Source organism: Wyeomyia smithii, chromosome 2 (assembly GCF_029784165.1).
Source record: "Wyeomyia smithii strain HCP4-BCI-WySm-NY-G18 chromosome 2, ASM2978416v1, whole genome shotgun sequence".
Classification (NCBI taxonomy): Eukaryota; Metazoa; Arthropoda; class Insecta; order Diptera; family Culicidae; genus Wyeomyia; species Wyeomyia smithii.
Window position 1 is genome coordinate 37450409 of NC_073695.1, and position 20726 is coordinate 37471134.

At 37.0% G+C, this 20726-nt stretch overlaps 1 protein-coding gene across 13 annotated transcripts in view; it reads right to left on the minus strand.

Annotated features, from left to right (window-relative positions):
- Positions 1–2941: 2941 nt before the first annotated feature.
- Positions 2942–20726, minus strand: part of LOC129723681 (RNA binding protein fox-1 homolog 2-like) — a 523296-nt gene continuing 505511 nt past the window's right edge. For all 13 annotated transcript variants that reach the window (XM_055678035.1, XM_055678034.1, XM_055678042.1 and 10 more), the window contains 3 exons: positions 7147–7289; positions 7017–7080; positions 2942–6951 (listed from right to left, as the gene is read on the minus strand). In XM_055678035.1, the coding sequence (XP_055534010.1) occupies positions 6907–6951; positions 7017–7080; positions 7147–7289 (252 nt within the window). In that variant the 3' untranslated portion in view covers positions 2942–6906. The remainder of the gene's footprint in view (positions 6952–7016; positions 7081–7146; positions 7290–20726) is intronic.

A 20726-nucleotide genomic window follows, 5' to 3' on the forward strand; every position in this document is an offset into this window, starting at 1 on the left:
TGTAAAACAACCTGATAGGATGAAATACTATAATATCTGCATGAATTGTCCAGCTAGTAGTGCCGAGGAACAAACTTATCAATGCTGAATGGAATTAGTGTAACAACTAAACATGTATAAAAATTTTTCACAATAATAAATAATATAATTTTATTTTTGTAATTTTTTTTTCACCTCTAAGACCCCTAAAATGCATTTGAATGACGTTGAAAACTAACATTAGAGTGCTTTTTAGTTGGGTGACGGTCCAACTAGCGAACCCTTAACTAACGAACACCCAACGAGCGAATCAGTAGCTTCTTAGTCCCGAATCCCGAATATTTTTTGATCCTGTTTCCATTTCGAACTCGCCGTGGTCCCATAATGTGATATTTTGGCTCATAAATCTAGGATAGCAAATCTGGTCAAATTGGCTCTGATCGAAACCATTTTATATTCTAAAAGTGGTTTGAAAGGTTTGTAAACGTAGCATATCACCTGTAGTTATTGTTATCCAGTTATGTCGACTGGAATACGAGCTACCTTAAGACAGATTACGTTACCAACCCTGGTACAAAATGTGGTCGTATGCTGTAGAGGAAAGAGAAGCTCCTTCGAGAGCTAATATGACCGTCTGAGCTCAAAACAACGTATGTTCTCAATGTTACGAGCGACTGAACTATCGTTCCGATAGTGCTACTAGGACTCAACACACAATAAGGTTGGATGCGAGCCTGCACCAGGACAAAAACCTAACAACGAAGAACAATTCCTTGTTCGTCATGCAAACTCGGAACATACAACTGCCATCTCTTAATTTTATTGGACAGTTTTACAGTACAATCTCGCGCGATTGAAGCAATCCGACATCGCCGAAACCTACGCACACTCGATCGACGCAGCGCTGTCGGAAGAGGGTGAGCTGGTTGAAGCCCCTCTCGAGGACTGTTGGTGCATCGTGAGAACAGCCGTCAACAGTGTAGCGAATGCTCTGGGCTATGTGGAACAAAACCGACGGAATGAGCGACTTAACGAAGAGTGTCGACAGGTGTTAAATCAGCAGAGTCTGTCTAACAATTTATTTCGGAAGAAAAAGCGCCCCCAAATAGAGGAGAAGGAGAACTAGAAAAGCTGGATCACTATCATGAAACGCGAAAGTTCTACCAGAAATTCAACGCATTTTTCATAGGCCTAGGCCACATAGGATGGGAGTATTCTGACGAATGATCATGAGGTGACTGAAATTTGAAAGCACGATTTGACGAACACCTGAATGGCGCACAGGAAGAGGATCATAATGGCGAAGAAAATGATGTCGTTGGTGCTGCAGAAGAAGGAGACGTGCCGTCCTGTGGTGTCGAAGAGAGCTGATTCTCAGATTTGGGAGGAGGGGGCGAAAAACTGGACTTTTGAAAACCATCGTGTGATCACTATTCTGAATGCCGCCTACAAAGTGCTTTCACATGTAATCTTTAACGTCTGGTGCTAGTAAATGTATTGGTGGAAAGTTATCAAGGCCGGTCAACAACGGACCAGATTTTTACTTGCAGTAGATGCTTAAAAAGAAGTCGTGAGTGCAGAGTTGCTACACCACCGCTTGACCGAACGGAACTAAAGTATATTATGGACCAGAAGGTCTCTCCCGGAAGCTAGCTCGACTAATCAAGACTACGATCAGCGTTGCCAGTAAGTTTTGAATAAAATCTGGCAAAACGAAAATAAAAAGTCTGGCAAAAATCTGTCACTCATTTTTGGATAAAATTCCTGGCAGAATTGAAAGTGATGACCTTTTTTTGTTGCTCTTGCCGGGTGTAGGTAGGTAAAGGCCAGGCACGGCCCATCTCGCAGTAATGACCTTTTTGCGAGACGACGCGGATGAAATCTGGCAAATATCTGGCTCATTTACAAATATCTCGCAGATTCTGAGGTTTATCTGTTTGTCTGGCGCGCAAACAGAAATCTGACAAAATCCAGATTTATCTGGCACAATGGCAACGATGGATGGAAACCAGTGCCGTAGGCTATTACTGTATCCTCTATGGGCAAGAAACGCAAACATTGCCTTAAAGGTAGGAGAACTCACTTACTTACTTTGCTCTTATGGCGACAGGTCATAGGATATGCCGACATAAAACTCGGTCTTAAGCTGCTCCTATCCAGTCACCCCTTACATCCGCTGCTCGGACATCCTTGTCGGCAGCACACTGACTGGCTGACTTGAAACTTGATGTTAAACGTTGCGTTTCACTGAGTCGTACGCCGCCTTGAAGTCTATAAACAGATGATGTGTAGAGTTGTGTTCTTAAAAATTATCAAGAATCTGTCTCAAAGTGTACAAAACGGGTTTCTGCCTCAGTCTTTGAAACGAGATGCTGAAGAGAAATTAATATGCGAAATTGCGGAGGGTTATGCCATGATAGTTGCTACAGTTAATTTTGGGTCTCTTATAGATCGGGCAAGTCCTTACAACCAGACCGTAGATAGTTTTTCACAAACTCCTCAAATATCCTCAGGATAATTTGGTTGGTGAATGATAAATTTACGTTGAGTTTTTGCAAGTCTTAGGTAGTTTACAAGCCTTGTACAAATCGTTTTTTTAATTAGTCCTGTCAATCTATTTTACAAAAAAAAAAACAGTGTCCCGGTTCAACTTTGCGTTTGTTCACTGGTAAACGACCGAAGTTCATTGAGTATTTTAAGTCACTTTTTTGTGATGATTTAGTTTTAGCAGATTTCCTTGTCGGAGAAAACACCAGCAATTTTCAAACAGTTTTTAATAGACTACTAAACAAACCTGAGACCATGTCAACTTTTTCTCTTAATATTAAGTTCGCTTTCGGACATGTCATTACACCATATCTTTACACACCATGGTATTTCCATTTTCTTACTTCTAAAGCAAAAGTAAGTTTGAAAGGTTAAACTTTAGGTTAATGAAAAAAAATGCATAATTAGCGTTGATTTTTTTTTTTGGCATTTTACGAGATTTTATTACAAAATAATAAGAACGTGTGGTATTTTTTTTGTTTACTTTCAATAGATTTGTGTATCCTGGCGTTCCTAAAAGATTTTTCAAAGATGACTTTTTTGTTTTCTGGGTTTTTGCGGTTTCCGCCTTTTTTTTCTAGAACTTTGCGCGGTTTTTTTTTGGAAAGTTTTTCTGAGGGATCTGTAGACTAATGCCCTACTGCATATGCCAGTGTTTTTTTTCTTTTCAGGGGAAAAAGGAGATAAACAGGAATTATTTGATTCTGTTTGCGTCATTGTGTAACGGTTTTTGAGTCTACTTGCATGTGTATACTGCAGTTTTCTATTTCACCGGCTTTCTTTTTGGTTGCTTTGCTCATGGGTTGTTTTGCTCTCTCGCATAGGTTCTGCTGACATTTCCTTCAGAAACATTATGATTAAAGTTCATAATTATAATATACTTTTGTTTATATTATAGTAATAATAATTTGGCGAAAATGAGAAGTTTCTAGACTTTCTCGTTTGGATTTAAAATTACTTCTAGTACTAGATTCTGTTTTTTTTTGTTTTTTTAATTTTTGTAATTGTTATTGACCTTTCTATGCACTAAGGTTATTTATATTTTGTGAAAATATACTTGAGCTTACCATTCAGCGCTTTTGTTTCGCTTTTATATTTTGTTATACTCATTCAGACCGTAACTGGATTTTTTTTTCTCTAGTTTGTTCTTGGCGAATGTATTTGTGTGTATGTGTATGCGTTAATGTGATGTTTTGTTTTTGTGTGTGAATTTCTAAAAATCTCTGTCTCGAGTGGAAGAGTTTAGTTTAAAGCTACTTCACTGCTCTGTTTAGCTGGATTTGATTTTTGCTTCGAGTCAGCAGCTACAAGCTGCTCTAATTTTCGCTAAATTTTGCTGACTGACCGTTGCGTATTCCTTTTCTTTTAGTTTAGAACATCTAAAACATGTCATACCTCGTGTTGCTGAGGCATGAAAATATCTTGGTATTATTTCGTTTTCTGTAGGGAGACAAAAATATAGACACTCAACTATTTACAGAATCGACACATACGAACATTTTTCGGTACAAAAATCTCCATCAAACAGGGAAGCTACATTTGAGAATTACTGTTATTAGAAAAAAACTGATACATACTCACAGTTTGTTTCATTCGACCAGAATGGGAAGATAGTGTCATAGAAAAAAACAATAGTCAAACGCATAAAGCATTGTAAGCTCGATTCGAAGCACGCTTTTTACAGCTGCTGCAGAAGAACAAGATTAAGAAAAATCCTACATTTATCACTAGAATATAATGTTTTTGTTTACCTGCGTACGGCAGACGTACTTTAAAAGTTCTAATCTACACGGTAAAAAAAAACGAACAAAAAATATAACCAACTAAAACGAAAACTTATAAACCAGTTTAAAAAACACGTCTGTGCGACCTTACATCGAATATGGCTTGCGCACTCTTGGAGATGCACTTTTTGTTTTGCTTTCTCTTTCTACCACCACCTACGCTCTGGTTTCCCGCCTGCTGCGATTTGTTCTACGTGTAATCACTAATTTAAGCATACGATAAAGACGGTCCTATTGGTTTGGTTTTTCTGTCGATCTTCGCCTACTGTTGTGTTTTTTTTGTCTCTAATTTGTTCACAAAATTGGTGGATTTTCTGTTTCCTTTGTAATGTATGTTCCCGTTTAGATAGTTTATCGTGAAACAAGAGTTGCTGTTGCGTGCGAGCAAAGTTAAGGAAAAATAAAATCTAACTGAAGACAATTCGACACTAAACAGATCTTTGGTAATTTCGATCGATATTTAAAAGTTTTGAAATAAGTATTCAAAGTATCAAGCCCTCCAGTACTGGGGAACTTTCATTATTCAACAACTAGAAATATTTTATTCAGTGTAAGTAGAAGAATAACAATTGCCCAGCAAAAAAAAAGTTTAATACTTTGTGTGTGTTTGTTTTTCGTTCGTCAAATTCTTACTCGACAAAATAAATGCGTCGATTTGCTTTCACGTCGGGAACTGGTTCGATTCGAGGTTTAAATTCTTAGAATATTACAGAATAATGCCCTGAACAATTAGAGCTAACTACCTCTAACAGATCTGCATTTTGTATTTCTGTATGTATGTGTGTGATTTGTTTCGATTTTATTTTGTGTGTGATGACTCGTTTCACATTTCCGTTCACTTAATGGTGACCCTTAAAAAATAAGCACTTACAGTAATATGTTTCCGTATGACTTAAGAGAATAAAGGAAATATCAGCTTATATCGCATATAAATAGTAGTAAATTGACACTGTTATAACCGGTCACTGGTTAACGCGATGAGGAGTGAAGAACAGAAAGACTGCAAATAGGAAGCGTGGAACCTAATCTCATTGAAGAAATATAATTGTAAATTCATATTCGCTTTGTTTGTAACTAGATTTTGTGCGTCGTTAGTCGAGCGCAACGTTTGGGAGCTGAGTTTGTTAATTTTTGAGTATTATTCATCTGTATGAACTTGTGTATGGGTGTATATTGTATTTGTGTTTGTTCGAACGCTATTTAGTTCTGGGATTACCGTAACACATTGTGCGTCAAAGCATTCGCATTCACAGGAAGAGATGTCAAAAATCTGAAGCTGCCGAATAAGCATTCCTAGGTACCACTTTCTTTAACCAGCGAAAAGCCTCACTGTCTACTGTGATTCTCAATTTATAATTCACTGGAAGCAAACACTAAATAACTAACGGGGTTTTTCTTACTTAGTGTAGATGGGTTTACTTTGATTACTTGACTATTTTACTTCTTGTGTGTGTTTGTGTTTTCAATTGTGGTATATAAGTTCTCTTAACTGAACTCGGGTTAGTTGTTAGTCGATAACTTTGGCTGCTTTCTTGTTTTGTGTTATATACGTGTTGTATGAAGGTCGTTACGCTTGTTTTGTCCGCTTGTGTGCTTGGTACGAGTTGAACAATTTTAATGTAAAATCATTCTGTGTGGAGCTATGAGCTGCTAGAGAGCTCCAGCATTGTTTCCCACTGGTGCAGTACTAGATTTTGACGCAATAGCTGCAGCTGTTTCTAGTACTTCAACAACTCATCCCACCTTACATGCATGTGCATTCAGATTTGTTCGACAACATTCGTATTTTCCTTACATTTTTATTTTCTTTACTTTGACTGACTGTCCCTCCTTCCGAGAGCCGAACAAGCGTTCTGCTGACGGAACAAAAAAAAAATCTAGGAGGTTAAGCAATGACTTTTAACATTCTACAAAAATCTCAATTTGTTCTTTTATCAATATTTGTTTCCTTTCCTTCAAATCTGTAGTAATATCTCCTCGCGTAATGTGTAATTCTGAATGAAAAAAACTTTTCTAGCATTCTAAACTGACTATCAACTCTATGGACAGTTCATGGAACCTGTAATCTATCCTGGAACGATTAACTATATTCAACAAAATAAATGGAAGATTTCTGAATGCGTCCGGAGGCTGATTGTGTTTAAACAAGTGTAAAAAGGAACTAATATCATTCTTGTTGCTGCTGGAGAAGCATTTGTTCTGGTCCGTGTGTGTGTATCCTCGTGTTTATAAACGCGGGAGGGGGCGAAGGAAAAAACTTTACTTCTCATGATCGGGAATCTCTACAACTTTTATCCTTACATTCTAGGGGAGCGAAAAACTGTATCCGTACGTAACGTATTACTAGAGAGTGCGCGAAAGAGAGATTATTTGTTCTACTGTCTGTGTTCTTTCTGCTGTAGTAGAAGACTGAGCTTAATATTGTTGTAGGCCACGTCACCTGTTCGCTACAACTTTGGTATCGATCCTTGATTCCGGTTGCTGCATGGCCGCTGCCATCTGCTATCCCACCTAACGGCCGAATCGGAGAGAGCGGGTTTCGTGCGCTTTTCTTATATGGTTTTCAGTAATAGAGAGTAAACATGCGGACTTAAATCTAATATGGCGCAAATCGATTGTAGGTTCCTCGGTACATGGTTGCCTAAAAGAGAGAAACAGAAAAAGGTTAGGATCAAGACAGGTTAAATACTGTTGATTGTTTCTTACCCCGTATCCGGGAACCGGTCCGATTCCGTGTCCTAAATATGGATCAGCATATTCCCGTCCGTATCTAGAGAAAGTAGAAAAGAATTACTTAACACCTCTCAGAGCTAGTGATCATTAACAAAGGATTTACCCTGCAACTGTGGCATATCCGGCTACGGCGGGCTGCGCTGCGGCTGCTGCTCCATAAGCTGCTCTAGCGGCTACAGCCGTGTACGTGGCGGCATTGTAGGCCTGCTGAGCCTGAGAGAGAGGCGTCTTGAGTAACGGCTGTGCCTGAAAATAAACACATGAAACGTATATCAGTGTTACTTTCTTTTGCCTTCTAAAAATAACACTAGAAAACATTACACTGGTGCAAAAAAAACCTTTGTTGTATTTTTTTTTTTTTTTTAAGAGGGGATTTGTTAGTCGCTTAAGTATTTATGATAAATATTAGTAAATAATGAGTATGTGTTTCCAATCACAAATGGTGACTTCTCAACACTGTTAGAAATTTGTAATTTTAATTGTTAGGATTTGTTTGCTTTCGCAATTAGGACTTATCATTCGTAGGGATTTAAACCTACTTGTCAGAAAAGGGGAAGTAAACTTACAACTAACTTAATTGCTAACTTATTGGCTATAAAGAGAGCTTATCGTAGCAATTGAGGATTGCAACGATTTTTGTCGAAAATTGTTAATAATTTTATTTGACATAGCTTCTAATGTTTCAACACCAGTAAGTCTATGTAATTCGAGTGTACCAAACCAAGGAGGACGCTTCAAAATCATTTTCAGAATTTTATTCTGAATCCTTTGGAGCGTTTTCTTCCTTGTTGAACAGCAACTTGACCAGATCGGTACAGCATAAAGCATTGCTGGTTTAAAAATTTGTTTGTAAATCAAAAGTTTATTCTTTAAACAAAGTTTAGAATTCCTGTTAATGAGAGGATATAAACATCTCGTATATTTGATGCACTTGGCTTGTAAACTCTCAATGTGTTCTTTGAAAATAAGTTTTTTATCATAAATTAGTCCCAAGTACTTAACCTTGTCGGACCAACTTAAAATAACCCCATTCATCTTGACAACGTGATTATTGTTTGGCTTGAGGAAAGAAGCCCTAGGCTTATGCGGAAAAATTATCATTTGAGTTTTAAAAGCATTGGGAGAGATTTTCCACTTTTGCAAGTAGGAAGAAAAAATATCTAAACTTTTCTGCATTCGACTGCATATTTACGGAAATGCTTGTGTCATCGCAGAACAATGACTTTGTGCATCCTGGAGGCAAATCAGGAAGATCTGAAGTGAATATGTTGTACAAGACTGGACCCAAGACTGAACCTTGAGGTACACCTGCTCTGACAGGAAATCTATCAGATTTTGAATTCTGATAGACAACCTGCAGAGTTCGATCAGTAAGATAATTTTTCAAAATTTTGATTAGGAAAATTGGAAAATTAAAAGTTTGCAAATTTGCAATCAAACCTTTATGCCAAACACTGTCGAATGCTTTTTCTATGTCTAAAAGAGCAGCTCCAGTGGAATAATTCAGATTTGTTAGCTCGTATCATATTAGTAACTCTGAGCAATTGATGAGTTGTGGAATGCCCATGGCGAAATCCAAACTGTTCATTTGCAAAAATTGAATTTTCGTTTATGTGTGACATCATTTTGTTAAGAATAATTCTCTCAGACAGTTTACTTATTGAAAAAGGAAACTGATTGGTCGATAACTTGAAACTTCAGCTGGGTTCTTATCCGGTTTTAAAATTGGAGTAATTATTGCATTTTTCCATAATTTGGGAAAATATGCAATTTTGAAGCAGCAATTGAAAATTTTCACTAAAAATTCATTTGTGCTCTCAGGGAGATGTTTGATTAGTATATTGAAGATTCCATCGTCACCAGGTGCTTTCATATTTTTGAAATTTTTAATAATTGATTTAATCTCATTCAATTTTGTTTCAATTATTTCTGCAGGTAAAAAATTATGGGAAGAAATTAAATCAAATTGAGGTGTGACTTCATTTTCAATTGGACTCACAAAATTCAAATTTGAGTTATGAACACTCTCAAACTGCTGAGCAAGTCTTTGAGCCTTTTGTTCATTGGATACAAGAAAACGTTCACCATCTTTTAAAACTGGAATAGGCTTTGAAGGTTTCTAAAGAATCTTTGACAGCTTCCAAAAGGCTTTTGAATATGGTTTCAATTTTTCAACTTTAGTCTCAAAATTTTGATTTCTCAGAAGAGTAAATCTATGCTTAATCTCTTTCTGTAAATCTTTATAAATAGTTTTAAAAACAGGGTCACGAGAACGTTGATACTGACGTCTGCGGACATTTTTCAAACGAATTAGAAGTTGAAGATTTTCGTCAATTATTGGTGAATCAAATTTCACTTGAGCCTTTGGAACAGAATAATTCCTGGCATCAACAATTGCACATTTTAATGCTTCCAAAGCGGAATCAATATTCACTTCGTTTTGCTAATCAAGCTCATTATTGAAATTTCTCTCAATATGAGTTTTGTATCTTTCCCAATTAGCCTTGTTATAATTAAAAACAGAGCTCATAGGGTTTAAAATTGATTCATGTGATAAAGAAAAAGTTATTGGAAGATGGTCAGAATCAAAGTCAGCATGTGTGATCAAATCACTACATACATGACTTTGATCTGTTAGCACCAAATCAATTGTTGAAGGGTTTCTTACAGAAGAAAAGCATGTAGGACTATTCGGAGACAAAATAGAATAGTATCCTGAAGAACAATCATTGAATAAAATTTTGCCATTGGAATTACTTTGAGAATTATTCCATGAACGATGTTTAGCGTTAAAATCGCCGATTATAAAAAATTTCGAACGATTTCTGCTGAGTTTTTGTAAATCACCTTTAAAATAATTTTTGTACTCGCGTGTGCATTGAAATGGTAAATATGCTGCGGCAATAAATAAAATCCCAGGTTCAGTTTGAACTTCAATTCCCAAAGTTTCAATAACTTTCGTCTCAAGATGGGGAAGAGCACGATGTTTGATTCGGCGATGAATAACAATTGCAACTCCACCACCGGAACCCTGAATCCTATCATATCTATGAACGACGTAATTGGGATCATATTTTAATTTTATGTTAGGTTTCAAAAATTTTTCAGTAATAATTGCAATATGCACATTATTTACTGTTAAAAAATTAAAAAGCTCATTCTCATTGGCCTTCAATGAGCGAGCATTCCAATTTATTATTTTAATTGATTTATTTAAAATCATTGCTAAATTTTAAATCAGAAACAATTTTAATAGTAAAATTTGTGCCTATTTGAATGGCTTCAAACATTGATTTTGCCTGCAACATGGCGTTCATAAGATCGTACATTGCCTGTTGCAAAAAAGAAAGTTTACCTGCCGTAATAGGCCCCAGGCAGTTGACATTAGAAAAAATATTTTCGGCAGCAATATTAGCTGGAGTAATATGTGTACAATTATTTTCTAGCGTGTTTTGCTTACCCATATTAACGGTCATTTTCGAACTACCAACACTAGGCGGTATAATGTTCGAACTACCTGTAACCTGTGCATAAGTTAAACGGGTATGCAAAGGAGTAGGTAAACTATGCGTCACTGGTACGCTTGGAGAATTTTGTTTACCTTGCCTTGCCTTAATAATTGCTAAACGGGCTGCCGTTACAATTCGCACAGCGAAAATTTTTACTCTCTTTCACAGGACATGTGCCCTTTTTGTGAGAAGAGTCTCCACAAATGAGGCATTTTTGGTCCATGTTACAAAACTCAAACTCATGTTACAAAACTCAAACAACCTCACTGCGGTTAAAATGAATTAAATAATTTACAAGGGAAATTCCAGTTCGCTGACTGTTTTCGCCTCGTGATTTTTGTTTCATCAGAATTACTTGGGTAGGGGCTATACCAAGTAATTCTGTCAAAGTAATTTTGATCTCATCAACGGTTTGATCGTTGGTGAGACCTTTCAATACGACCTTGAACGGCTTGGCGCTCTTCGTATCATATGTAAAAAATTTATACATCTTTTCAGTTAAATACTTAATAAGACGATTCCAATCTTTCAATGTTTGGGCCAGTAAACGGCATTCGCCTCTTCGGCCAATTTGATAAGTAACTTTGACGTCGGAGAGAAACGTAGAAAGTTCTCTTTTAAAAATATTAAATTCAGAAGCAATAGTTACCACAATAGGTGGAACTTTCTCCTTTTTTACAGAAATTTCACTTTGAATAGTTTTACTTTCGAACATTTCAATTTCGCCGGCTTTTTGCTCAGGCAGAATATCATATAAATTTTCACTGCATAAGCTAGTTTCAGAAAGAGATGCCTCTCTTTTCCTCCTTGTAGCGATGCGTGGTTTCTTTTTTCGTCCTGCCATTTCAGGTGATACGAAAAAAGTTCAAGAATAATATCAAATTGCAAGTATTGAAAAAGAAAGAAATAGGTAGTCTTGAGAAAGACTGATGTAAGTTAACTCCCAGGTAAGCTTTAAAAAACACACTGACAAAACACAAACTTTGAAGCTATAGGCAGTCAAAGACCAGTCCACAAGCAACCGAAAATACGTCTGATCTGTCGGGCAGCTCAAGACGCGCTCAACCTTTGTTGTAATTTTTCAACTTCACAAGACTTGTCGAAGCCGGAGGGATAAAGGCTCAAACACAATGGACACGTTTGCGTTGCGTTTCCGCATAAGACTAGGGCTTCTTTCCTCAAGCTAAACAAAAATCACGTTGTCAAGATGAATGGGGTTATTTTAAGTTGGTCTGACAAGGTAAAGTACTTGGGACTAATTTACGATGAAAAACTTATTTTCAAAGAGCACATTGAGAGTATACAAGCCAAGTGCATCAAATATACGAGATGTTTATTTCCTTTCATTAACAGGAATTCTAAACTTTGTTTAAAGAACAAACTTGTGATTTACAAACAAAATATTAGACCAGCAATGCTTTAGGCTGTACCGATCTGGTCAAGCTGATGTTCAACAAGAAAAAAAACGCTCCAAAGGATTCAGAATAAACTTCTGAAAATGATTTTGAAGCGTCCTCTTTGGTTTCGTACACTCGAATTACATAGACTTACTGGTGTTGAAACATTAGAAGCTATGTCAAATAAAATTATTAACAATTTTCGACAAAAAATGTTGCAATCCTCAATTGCTACGATAAGCTCTCTTCATTACCAATAAGTTAGCAATTAAGTTAATTGTAAGTTTACTTCCCCTTTTTTGACAAGTAGGTTTAAATTCCTACGAATGATAAGTTAGAAAATTACAAATTTTTAACAGTGTTGAGAAGTTACCATTTGTGATTGGACACACATACTCATTACTTACTAATAAAGCAAAGCAAAGCCTCGGTGCTACATCCCGATTCGGAACTTGACCTTCTGTTTATTTATACACAGATTTCGCAGCCGACTATTTAGTGTTCAGGACAATTTCGGGGCTAGCGCTACGATCCTACTGACACTAACCGTCTCTCCCGAGACGAGACTCGAACCTGCGACGACTGGCTTGTTAGGCCAGCATCGTACCTCGAGACCATCTGGGAGATGTTACTTACTAATATTTATCATAAATACTTAAGCTACTAACAAATCCCCCCCTTTAAAAAAATATCACTTGCTGCGAACATGTCAAAAAACATGTTTTCCTGATAAAAACCAAGATGGCGGCACATGTTGTTTACTTAAAATAAAAGCCTTACCAATAATTGTTTATAATATGGCGCTGTTTGTGGAGGTATTTTATACCGAACCACGCTTAAAGTGTTTAAAATAGAAATAATGATTAAAAATGGCATATTTTTGATAAATTTTGCTTAGCTTAGCTTAGCTTGACTGACTGCACATATCAATGGTTGCACTCCGTGATTGATCCGAATCAGTAAAATTGCACAGTGAATCAACTGAATGGGGCTGGGAGTGACCGACCATTCTCATTGTACAAGTTTTAGTGACTCAATACTTTGAAGGGTCAATAACGACGCCGGCCACGTCCTTGCAATCAGGTAGGAAGAGGGGAGGAATGTTAGTGTGACCCTTGCTATTTGGAGACCGTGTTTACCTCTGCATCTTCACAAAGGTCACAGGAAGGAGGTTTTTGTTAGTAGGGAAGGGGACGTTGGATCAGAATTCGCTTTGATAAGTGATGCGATCATACATATATTTTATACCCGACTCTATTAAGCTTTTCTTAGTTCGATTGGCTGATTAGAGAGGCGCGCTCAGTTTATTTATATTTGGTACTGTTTAAACTAGCAGGCATTGATAATGCTTGGGGACCAAGCATTAATTATTATATAAGTTTAAATTTATTTATTTCTATAGAGCAAAAAATTGTTCAGTTTTCAGATTTGAAACTAACTTAAATCACAAACGACGGTTTGCTGTTGGGGTCAGTAAGTGGTATATTTCAGCGAACTGTAAAATGCTATACTACACGATGTGCGGTATATTTTTGATAAATTTTAGAGCATAAAGTAAACAATAAAAATATCGTTTAAAAACTTTTCCCTTTAAACAATAACCGAGCAATTATGTTTGAATCAGCAAGACGAAAGTACCATCTAAAGTATATCAGCATTCGAATTGATTTAGCTTCTCAGGCTCATGTTAATGTGAAAATATTAGGTCATTGAACCGGAAAACCACCCGTCTCATTACTCCAGCGAAATTCTGCAGTACCGTTCGAATTGGTTGATTGAAACGCCTATCAAATTGATTGAAATTCTAATGTGAAACATTACTCCGACCGGCGGTCGATTTTCCGCTTCGCGGTAATTTCCGGCCTAATGAACCAAAAATTGAACAGGTAAAAATACACTATTTCCGGTGCCTTGTAGCGTGCCATTCATCATAATTCAGATGCAGTCATCTAAAATGCTGATTGGAATTGAATTAATTTCATTTCGGAAAATTTGTCCATCTATTGTGTTTCAAATTACTTTACGAGGCGTAGTCAGAGGAAGCTGAAAACAAAATTTACTACAACAATTAGCATAATCCGAAATACGACAATCTCAGCCCAAGGCCAGATGCTCATCCTTGCATTCAGACTACCAATTATAGCAGACGCAGTAAATAGATGCCTCAAAACAAGCTGATTCTGTATCTTCTCCACGGATATGGGTCTTGGTTCTATACACGTTCTTTTTTAATATTGTTGGATGCAGGCGCTATGTTTATTCTATGATCCTTCCTCATGAATACTGATTTTTCGCTTGGTAAACGCTTGTGGGAGCATTTAGCAGTGATACTCCGGCAAATTGGGTGTGACACCGCAAGAGTATCGTACAACTAGCCGTGATTACCATTCCGAACACATGGAAACGATAATTGTGTTTACGGTTTGTACGGAAGATCAGTTGATAGTTATAAATTCGATTTAATTGCCTACAAGAAGGTAAACTTTGCAGAACGTGAATTTCACGATTTGTTAGCAAATAAATATTCATGAGCCACTCGCTACTCGATTTCCACGCATATCCAACTCAAGCGATTTAAACTTTCTAAACAGCAAAAGCACGCACATAAATCACAATTTACCATAGATGCAGGCGGAACCCTAATCGAACAGGCCAAATTATCCGAACCTTTCAATTTTCTAATAAAATTAATATTAACGCATTTTGGCAATCAACGCTCCTTCCTCCTCTCCGGAAGGCAAGACAAAAACACTAATACCAGCTGGCGCATAAAATACGATAACGGTGGCCACTGCTTTTACTCTAATGGATCTGAAATCTGGCTTGTGGAGCAAAAAAAAAAAAAAACAAGAACAAAAACAGCTCGAATTTGGCAATGGCTGTGAATGAATCAATGCGGTAGCACATGGGGGTGTTCCATTGTGGGCGAGTTATTCCGTTTAATAAATTGTTTCATTTTCCTGCTAATCAGTACATATATTAGTGAACATGCTGAACAGCTCAAACATATCTAAAAAGGTATGTTATGTTAAAAAGGTATGTCTAAAGCTTTGAACTTAAATTTCATGGATAGATCGCTGATGAAATTGGGAGTGTACTGTGCAAAAAACGATGTAATAACATATGAAACACAAAAACTAATCTAAAACAAACGAAAACCTTAGGCAATTCAAACAAAAAGTAACTCTTGGGAACTATAACCTTTTTGTAACAGAAAAAAGATTGTTCTAAATACCTTTTGCATACTACTAAAAATTACTAATTGGTAGGTAAAATGCCATATTTTAATATAATACCGCAAACGCTTACACGAATAGATGTTTTCGTGTAAGCGTTTTGCGGGTGTGTGTGATAAATATAACAATATTTTTGAAAGTGAATTGTTTCGTTCCTCCTGCCGAGTCCAAATTATAATTGGCCTTTCTCAAGGCAATGCTGAGTGTTTTTACCTTTCAAATTATGAATTTGCAGTCCTACATTTATTTCAAGCGATTAAAAAGTAAAACTAAAATTTTTTCCACTTAATGCGATTCCGTTGGTGTGTCACAGTATGAAGACAATATAAACACAGTATAAAAATAAAGACGAAGAAATGGTGGAGAAATTGAAACATTTTCAATCATTGCTTTTGCTGTCCGTGGTTAAAAAATGAACACTAAGAAGAAAATCGAGTTTCCAAAGTTTTTATCACTATTAGCAACATTCTGTCGAGTGGCAGAAAAATAATAACTACGTCGATTGAATGATTTTGATGCGCTAATATACAAGGCGCCGTTCGCTACGAAATGCTGCATTTGAGTTTGCGTGTGTGCAGCAAAAAAACACAAAATCGTCGCCTACTGCACTGGTTACGCGGATTATGGAATTAAAGAGTTTTTTTACGCGGATTTTGGAATTTACGCGGTATTTTTTACGCGGATTGCGGTTTTTCTTCACTCTGATTGCAGAAATTACGCGGGTTTGTTTCACGCGGATTCCGGAATTTACGCGGTTTCTTTCTTTCTACGCGGCACGTATCCCTCGCGTAAAAAACGACTTTAGTGTATTGACCAGTTGTTTTACGAAGGCATAGATATGACCAGAATTTGATCGAAATGAGAAAAGTAACTAGAAAATCGATTTCCTTGCTCTTGCGGGGAAGACTTATTAGGGTAAATAATACACTTTTTTTAAACTTTTCCTAGACAAGTTCATGCCAAAATGTGTGCAAAAATTGTATGAACGTTTTTAAAAATGAAATTAGAAAAAAAATGCAAATAGAACAAGTAATCATACTGACAACGGAACCAAAAAAGTGGTAGTGGTAGTGAAACTAAAGCTTGAACTGGGAATTGTATTTAAATAGCTAATTAATAACGGAACATAGGAGTTGGAAATGGAACTAAAAATTGATTTACAAACGTAGTAAGAGATGGAAATGGCAAGGAAACTCAGAAAAAAAAACAAAATTTACACTTAATATCAATTTGCAATAGAAGCAGGAACTGGAAGTGGAATCGATATAAACACTAGAAAAAAAACTATAAAAACTATGTTAGAAATCAAACTGACAGTGCGTTTGGAAATTAAAACAGAAGAAGGAAGCGATTACAATAAAAATAAAATTTAAATAGTAGGAGGTTGTATCCAAGACACGACCGCATAACAGACGTAGAATACGCACAAACAATGTTATTTTATACTTGTAAAGCTGCTATTATACGGACTACGGCTGAACTGCAAATTAATATGTTATATAACACAATTGTTCGTTGCGTTGCCAGCTAGCTTTGCTAGCTCATTATTGAGTCATGAAGCCTACTTATTTTGTTCAAAGTTTAAGTTGATAAACTCATTCTACTCATTCAAAAAATTGATCACAGGCTGCATATTTATTATTGTGCCCAATAAGTAGGTATTTACGATGCTTTTAATCGACCTTTTAAGTGTGGCTAATTCGAAAATTGCGTTGGTTATTGCTGTTTATAGTAAACTCACTTGTACTGTATAGTAAACTGAGATGTGAAAAACACATTAACTACTTCAATTGAAAACAAGTGATTGTCCCTCAGAGGACGGTTGGGTTAATTTGCTAAAAAGCTGGGAATCAATCGAATAATGCTTTTTCCTGTTTTCTTTGAAAGTAGAACAGCTTGGATATTCAGAAGAATTTGCCTGGGCAATTACTGCCGCTGGATAGAAGCGAATTACCACTTATCTTTAACAGCGTTCCCCGCCAACTCCAACACTTCCGCAGCAAGGTACATTGCAGCCGCCAGATCGATAGGTACTCCTGTATTTACCCGCATTATTCACGGGTACAGGCCGCAGCGTTAGCAGCTTTAGGACTGGCTATGCGTCTTCTTGTACGTTTACCAATCACGTGGAAGGGTCGTAATCACTAGAAACACGAACAATAAATGTGAACTAGAACCGATTTTGAAATATACACCTGGATCGCGCGAAAGTCAGTGGACGAATGAATGGTGATGTAATAAAATAAACCCGTGCGATTGTCTTAAATACCTACGGAGAGGAGAAACGCGACAAGTGGGCGGGGCCAGGCACACGGTATTATGGAAGAAAGTAAAAAAATGAGCTGCGCCACAAACGTTGCGCGCGATGTGCATTAGTTTTTCTGTCAACTGTTTAACCGTCAACAAACTCGTCATTAAGACGGCACCGAGGACACAAACGGGCAACGGACAAGCGAAAGTGCAGCCAAGTTCAGCCTTCCGTACTATTACTGTTGCCAGGAGAGCTAGCCAAGTGCGCTGGATCCAGAGCTAAAGTTATTACGAAATACACTAGCTGAAAGTGAATTGTTTCGTTCCTCCTGCCGAGTCCAAATTATAATTGGCCTTTCTCAAGGCAATGCTGAGTGTTTTTACCTTTCAAATTATGAATTTGCAGTCCTACATTTATTTCAAGCGATTAAAAAGTAAAACTAAATTTTTTTCCACTTAATGCGATTCCGTTGGTGTGTCACAGTATGAAGACAATATAAACACAGTATAAAAATAAAGACGAAGAAATGGTGGAGAAATTGAAACATTTTCAATCATTGCTTTTGCTGTCCGTGGTTAAAAAATGAACACTAAGAAGAAAATCGAGTTTCCAAAGTTTTTATCACTATTAGCAACATTCTGTCGAGTGGCAGAAAAATAATAACTACGTCGATTGAATGATTTTGATGCGCTAATATACAAGGCGCCGTTCGCTACGAAATGCTGCATTTGAGTTTGCGTGTGTGCAGCAAAAAAACACAAAATCGTCGCCTACTGCACTGGTCGCTCCAGTTTTTAGTAAATCATCCTTTTGCTACAGTGATCGGGTGAACAATGAAGACCAAATTGTTGCATATCTTTTATATATGACTAATGACAGTTATACTTCTGGTGGGCGTGCCGTTGTGCACTCGAGCGAAAAAAGCAACAACAACAACAAATCGTTTATATACTTTAGTGTCGGCTGTGCTGGTGATGTGCTTGGATTGCGTCATTGCGGGCATTGGTGATTGGCTGAACTATGATCTATAAATTTAAGCTCTTTAATTCAAAACTTGTGTTCATAAATTAGATAAATTTGTTCTCCAGCCAACGAGATATCAATGACAATAATCCGTTCAGTGGTAACAAAGTTGTAAGCATTTGAAATCTTTTATTCTACCGTTTCACGTTGTTTTCGATATTTCGGAACGGCATTAAACTGGAAATAGAACTGAAATATCAACTAAAATTGAACTAAGGATCAAGATGAGAAAATTTCAATAATATTGGAACTGGAAAAACAAAACAAAAATGGTTCAAGGACAGCGGTGACTGAACTGCATCGAGAGTAAAAAAAATTAAGGAAATGCTGCTTTAAAAAAAGTGTTTAAATTTGCTTTAAAGACGGTAACTTCGATTTGACGACTGTGCTGAATTGGAGAATTTGCTCGATGAGTATTCATGCTTAACGCAGTACCAGTTTGCTTCGGTATTAGGGGATATCCGCCAGGTCGTTTCCAAACGATTGCATGCTTTTGAAATGATTGGAAGCTAACTGTTCAAAAAAAAAAAGTATATCGTAAGTAGGGATGTGAAGAGCGTGCACCAGCATCGATACTTATTCACTCGCATGCTGAGGATGATATCAAGGTAACTAAGGTTTGGTTTATATGTACACTGGATTCTTTTTTTACGCGATTGTCTTTTACGTAATTTTATTTTACACGATTTTTTACACGTGGCGGATGATTTTATCAAAACGTCGTGATCTTTTTTTACATGAATTATTGAAAATTACGCGACTTTTCCTACGGGATTTTTTTTCTGACCAGCAGTTTTTAAAACGAAGATTTCGAAAAATGACTTGATTCATGAATAGCCTCGAAAAAAGAATACCGGGGTCTTTTTATACATGGGTTCTGTTTGGGCGGTTTTTTATACGCGATTCGATTACAATAACACGATTACGGATTACTAAGTATCAAATAAGTTTAGTATAAACAAATTTAATTAAAATAAAAAATAAATGAATTAAACTGCCCATAAATGATGAAAAAAATATAAATTTTTGTCAGTCCCACGTTACAAATAAACCCAAAACAGGCTCAGAGCTAAAATAATTAGTATAAAATCATAGTAACTTTTGTTTACTTGTATAAAAATCATCTGACTACACATGGTCTTAATGATCTAATGTAAAACACATAAAATATCACATTCTGCCACGAATACGCCGATGGAATGTTTTTGTTGACACGTTGAAATCAAACAAGTGATAAACATCTTGGAATCGTCGGCTTATACTAATGATAGGGTCGTTGTTGCCATATACAGTGTTTTTAGATGGTTGTCGTAGCCATTGCCTGGACCTTAGAATGCGTTGAGGTGCGTAGATTTGAAGTGGACCAAGCAACGCCGGACTGTCAATCTCAGATTGTGAAATTTTAGCTCCAAAAACTGCTTGGTTGGCATTCCGACGACGGCTAATGTTTCGATGCCAATTAATGCACATCGATCTTCATAGGAAGGCAAGTCGTGAGGGCGCCTCCAGGGAAGATTTCGTAACGCGTATCGGACAAACTTATGCTGCACTGACTCAATTCTGGCAATCCACACCTTCTCATAGGGCGACCATACTCTAGAAGCAAATTCAAGAATGGACCGAACCAAAGAGCAGTACAATGCGCGTAGGCATAGTGGATCGGTGAAGTCAGTAGCAACTTTGGAAATGAAGCCGAGTTGGCGGTTGGCTTTCTCTACTATTGAGGAATAGTGCATTTTGAAGGTAAGTTGATAATCCAACAGAATACCTAAGGCCTTGATTTGATCGACTCGATTCAAAATAATTCCGTCGATGGAGTAATTGAACAGAACAGGATTTTTTAAACTCCGATATGATATTACACAGCATTTCGTTATGCTAATCACAAGATGATTTAGTTGGCACCATTTGGTAAAGCTGTTGAGCATGTCTTGTAGATAGTAACAGTCGTTCAACTTGCGAACGACGAGGTAAATTTTCAAATCATCCGCATAGATCAGCACACATCCGCTCGGTAGAGCCAGAGAGACATCGTTGAAAAAAGAGCGAATAAAACTGGTCCCAGATTACAACCTTGAGGAACACCACACTGCGGACTGAACGTAGCAATGGGCAAGATCGATCCGATTTTTGCAAAATCGATTTTTTCTAGTCGATTCGTCGATTTTTTGAATCGATTTTTCTTCGCGCGATCTTCTGCTGAATCGATCCTTTGGATGGCAAGATCGTTTTTTTCCGCCTGAAAAATAAATGTGTGCAAAACGGAT